The following is a 6,121-nucleotide window of genomic DNA, read 5'->3' on the forward strand; positions in this document are numbered from 1 at the left end:
TAATAATCATAATATTTTTTTTATTATTATGCTTATTATTGTTATTATACGTAAGAACCACAGCTAATCTATTCATACTATATTATTACTACTGCTAACTGTAGGACAATATGATGAATACTACTGCTACTATTGATGGCATATTAACGGTTAAATATCTACATAAAAATGTGTTATTGGTCATTGTACTAAAGTGTATCGGAAGATGCTCTATATAGCCGTGTTCCCCAAGCTGTGGCTCTCCAGCTGTTGCAAAACTACATACTGGCCAGCATGCCCTCAAAACCATAGGCTGTCAGGGCATTTTGTTGTTTTGCAACAGCTGGAGGGCCACAGCTTGAGGAAACTCTGTCCCTAAAGAAAACATAAGGGTATAATGTAACAAATTACATTTTTTATTATTATTACATTACAAATCTATCTCTACTACTTTTATTAAAAATACATAGAATAAATACAACTAATCTATTTATACTACTACAAATAATAATAAGAGTCATAATAATTTTTACTTTTCACAGCTAATCTTTACTACAAATAATAATTCTATATATGCACTAGAATCAATCTATATTTCTACAAACAATAATTATTTTTTTTTATAAAGGAACTAGATCCATTCTATCTATAGTGCTACTAATAATAATTGCAGATCTGAATTAGGGTCAATCTGTTTATACTACTACACTAATATTTGGATACTGGAACTAAATCAAATCTTTACTATTACTACTTACAATTACATATATAAACTATAGGCAATCTATAATGATGATAATATTATTATTGTCATTATTAATATTATTATTAATAATAATTGCATATATAAACTGCATGCCATCTATACTACTAGCATCAATTGTATATATAAAATATGGGCAATCTAATAATAATAATAAGAAGAAGAAGAAGAAGAAGAAGAAGAAGAAGAAGAAGAAGAAGAAGAAGAAGAAGAAGAAGAAGAAGATATATTAAGTAGAGTGAATCTATACGACTTAATAATTGTAATAATTATAATTGTATAAATGAAGTAGAGTCAATCTAAGATCCACAGCAGATATATGCATCATAACAATAATAAGGATGATGATGATAAATGATGTCTGTATGGGATGTGTATCTATATTGTTAGATATAGTAATCATTGATTGATGAATACATTCCCATAGCAGACCCCAGCAGTGCTGTAGCTCTCTAGTAGTGCCCCCTACAGCTGTGCACATACCTACAGTCCCGGATTGGGCCCAGTGTAGCAGTGTGTGTCATTGTTTACAGGATGTGACAGATTTTCTCACTGTAGAATTATTATTGCTGTCTCAGATCACAAATTGAGTGGAAAAGTGCTGTGTGGGGGAGTTTCTCATTGGCTCTACTGAGCAGCCAAAAACCTGGGCAATTGTAAAATATGGGAGCAGGGAGAATCAGGACTGATTAATAGCGCCCATGGCTGCGTGTACCTGAACCGTGTGCTGATCGCACCAGTGTGCACTGGGACCAGTAGTGTACGAGCCGCCGTAGCCCACAGCACAGGCCACTGGGAAGTCTCCGCGCGCACTCCCCTCGTCCTGCTCAGCCCGGGACGCGCCTTAGCCAATCAGAGCGCGCCGATTCAGGCCGCCGTCCAATCAGCTCGCCCGCCTCCTGAATATGCAAAGCGGGCTGAGTCAAAGCTCCCGGGCGAGTTTGTGTAGCTCCTCACAGCCACACGCTTAGGACTTTTTTTTTCTTTTTTCCCCCAAAGAGACAAAACTCCATTTTTCTTATGAATGGGAAAGTGAAAAAATCCGATCTGCTTTAAATTAGTATCCCTTCTTCCTGTAGCAGGAGGACCCCCTTGGAAAATTTAAAAGAAAGGGGGGGATCCGCCAACAAGGAAGGAAGAAAAAAAAAAAAATAAATTAAAGAGAGAGAGAAAAAAAAATCTCCCCCAAAAAATAAAGGCAGGAAAAAAAAGGAAGAGAGAAGCAATGACCATGACTACTATGCCAGAAAGTCTTAACAGCCCGGTGTCAGGGAAGGCGGTGTTCATGGAGTTTGGGCCACCGAACCAGCAGATGCCACCTTCCCCCATGTCCCATGGACACTACTCCATGCACTGCCTGCACTCCCAGCATGACAGCTCGTACAGCGGAGCCTCGTCCTTCTCCAGACCTCTGGGTTACCCCTATGTGAATTCGGTGAGCAGCCATTCCTCTAACCCCTACATCAGTACCGTGCAGCCCTACCCCAACAGCTCCAGCCTCAGCCAGAGCCGCTTAGAGGAGACAGGTACAGTACAATCATTGTATCTTCTTATCTTCTCATTGTATCAGTGCTGCTGCTGCTGCTGCTGCTGCTGCCCCTTTCCTGCTTCCCCGCAGCGGCTTGTGTGCATTGCCGCATCAGCCCAGATGTGTTCACATTACCCTGCCTAATTATTTATTGCGTGGCGCTATAAACAATGTATGCAATTAAGGGTAATTAAACCTAAACTGCAGCATGCTGGAAATAACACAACTTGCACTGGCTGCTGGAGCTTATCGTTGTGATCTCTTGCTTTTTTGTCTGCTTGTCACTGTGCACTTTTATTTCCCCTGATTTGTTGCGCTTTTTTGTTGCATGTCGCAGGGGCAGACACAGAGAAGAGCACGGTGGTGGAAGGTGGGGAGGTTCGCTTCAATGGCAAAGGGAAAAAGATCCGCAAACCCAGGACTATCTACTCCAGTCTCCAGCTGCAGGCACTGAATAGGCGGTTCCAGCAGACACAGTACTTGGCATTACCCGAGAGAGCAGAACTGGCAGCATCCCTGGGACTCACCCAGACACAGGTACTTACGGTATCCAGCTCAGACACCCAGGTGGCAAAAAGCCCAAACAACCAACCTCACACTCCACCGTATAGCTTGGCACCCCCTGGTCTCATCCTGGCACCCTTCCTACATATCATTTTAGCACCTTTGCTTGATCCGCAGCCCCCTGATCACAACACAGACAACTGATCCGAATCTTGTACCATTTGGCCTGGAAATATTCAGTATAAGAGAATGTTCACACTACATATTTAATGCAGATATGTTGCTCATTTTCTGCAGATTTACAGATTTGTGACTTCACGACTGAAGATAATTGGCAAAATCTGCAACAATGTATTCTCTAAATATTTACTGTTTGCTATAAACGACTAAACATAATCAATATAACATATATGACTACATAATAAACAACATAACATATGACTACATAGTATACAACATAACATATATGACTACATAGTATAAAAAATAACATATATGACTGTACACAATAAACAACATAACATATATGACTACATAGTATACAACATAACATATATGACTACATAGTATACAAAATAACATATATGACTACATAGTATACAAAATAACATATATGACTACATAGTATACAACATAACATATATGACTACATAGTATACAACATAACATATATGACTACATAGTATACAAAATAACATATATGACTGTACACAATAAACAACATAACATATATGACTACATAATAAACAACATAACATATATGACTACATAATAAACAACATAACATATATGACTACATAGTATACAAAATAACATATATGAATACATAGTATACAACATAACATATATGAATGTACATAGTAAACAACTTAACATATGACTACATAGTATACAAAATAACATATATGAATACATAGTATACAACATAACATATTTGACTGTACATAGTAAACAACATAACATATATGACTACATAGTATACAACATAACATATATAACTACATAATAAACAACATAACATATGACTACATAGTATACAACATAAGATATATGACTACATAGTATACAACATAACATATATGACTACATAGTATACAATATAACATATATGACTACATAGTATACAATATAACATATATGACTACATAATAAACAATATAACATATATGACTACATAGTATACAATATAACATATATGACTACATAATAAACAATATAACATATATGACTACATAGTATACAACATAACATATATGACTACAAAGTATACAAAATAACATATATGACTACATAGTATACAACATAACATATATGACTACATAGTATACAAAATAACATATATGACTGTACACAATAAACAACATAACATATATGACTACATAGTATACAAAATGACATATATGACTACATAGTATACAAAATGACATATATGACTACATAGTATACAACATAACATATATGACTACATAGTATACAAAATGACATATATGACTACATAGTATACAACATAACATATATGAATACATAATATACAACATAACATATATGACTACATAGTATACAAAATGACATATATGACTACATAATATACAACATAACATATATGAATACATAATATACAACATAACATATATGACTAAATAGTATACAAAATAACATATGACTGTACAAAGTATACAACATAACAACACACACCATTGTCCCTATACACACACAAAAACATATATATATATATATATATATATATATATATATATATATATAATCCTCTACTAAAATATTCATAGAATGGATCATTCTTTCGCATCATCTATTAGTATTAAATTTAATGTCAAATTTTGGCATCTCGGATGAGGTTTAGAAATGGTTAAACACAAGTAAGGTGGAGTTTTGTAAGTACAAGTGATGGTATTTTATGACAATCAATTATATGAACAATTTCTCCTGACAGGAGACACTAAAGGGATTTTGTTAATTGTATGTTACACGTGCTTACCATTTGGAATAAGAATCCCTGGCGCTGTACATATAGATGACTGCTCTGCATTATTAATAATAATATTCATCAGCATAATCCCAGATACAATGTATCCACCGATCCTGTACCTTATCCCGTCCTCTCTGTCATATCAAAACACCCGCAATTTATACACACGACCAGCATTGTAGCAAATGGCGTCATTTCTCTTACTTTTACTAAATTAAAAAAACTGCTTTTCTAGGGTTAAATTCAATATATATTTCCATAATAGAGATATAGAATTATTCTGTATATTAATAATAATCTCCTATGTGAGGTTTCCATGGGAATGCGTTGATCATGTGTGAAAGGTGGCTGCAAAATGTGAAATAATCTGGGAATCACATCTTAATTGCACTTGGTGTCAGCAGTGACATATATATATATATATATATATATATATATATATATATATATATATATAAATATATATACATACATACATATACAGTACATATATATATATATATTTAGTTAGTCAGTGTTTGCATAACGTACTGTTTCCCAACCAGGGTGCCTCCAGCTGTTGCAAAGATGCATACATATGTGGATATGTTAGAGACATTACTAGATATTTATGTATATATATATATATATATATATATATATATATATATATATATATTATTTTTTTTTTTTCATATTAGTGTTTCCCAACCAAAGTGCCTCCAGCTGTTGCAAAACTACAACTTCCAGCATGTTAGAGACATTACTATATATATATATATATATATGTATATATTTTTATATCAGTGTTTCCCAACCAAAGTGCCTCCAGCTGTTGAAAAACGACATCTTCCAACATGTTAGAAACATTACTATATATGTATATATTTTTTATATCAGTGTTTCCCAACCAAAGTGCCTCCAGCTGTTGCAAAACTACAACTCCCAGCATGTTAGAGACATTGCTATATATATATATATTTTTTTTTTTTTATATCAGTGTTTCCCAACCAAAGTGCCTCCAGCTGTTGCAAAACTACAACTCCCAGCATGTTAGAGACCTTACTATATATATACTTTTTGTATCAGTGTTTGCCAACCAAAGTGCCTCCAGCTGTTGCAAAACTACAACTCCCAGCATGTTAGAGACATTACTATATATATATATATATACTTTTTATATCAGTGTTTCCCAACCAAAGTGCCTCCAGCTGTTGCAAAACTACAACTCCCAGCATGTTAGAGCCTTTGGCTGTCCGGGCATGCTGGGAGTTGTAGTTTTGCAACAGCTGGAGACACCCTGGGTGGAAAAAACTTGCATAACGTAAGACATATTTTTTTTTTTTTATTCTTTTTTAGGTATATGTGTATACATCAATAA

At 34.4% G+C, this 6,121-nt stretch overlaps 1 protein-coding gene across 2 annotated transcripts in view; it reads left to right on the top strand.

Moving 5' to 3' along the window:
- The first annotated feature begins 1,710 nt into the window (after nt 1-1,710).
- Nucleotides 1,711-6,121, top strand: part of DLX1 (distal-less homeobox 1) — a 5,090-nt gene continuing 679 nt past the window's right edge. The window contains exons 1-2 of one of the 2 annotated variants that reach the window (XM_056536121.1): nt 1,733-2,268; nt 2,608-2,807. In XM_056536121.1, the coding sequence (XP_056392096.1) occupies nt 1,968-2,268; nt 2,608-2,807 (501 nt within the window). In that variant the 5' untranslated portion in view covers nt 1,733-1,967. Of the gene's footprint in view, nt 2,269-2,607; nt 2,808-6,121 lie in introns of both variants that reach the window. The other variant, XM_056536122.1, reaches the window with a different exon arrangement.

The sequence above is a fragment of the Hyla sarda genome, chromosome 8, assembly GCF_029499605.1.
Source record: "Hyla sarda isolate aHylSar1 chromosome 8, aHylSar1.hap1, whole genome shotgun sequence".
NCBI classification, from domain to species: Eukaryota; Metazoa; Chordata; class Amphibia; order Anura; family Hylidae; genus Hyla; species Hyla sarda.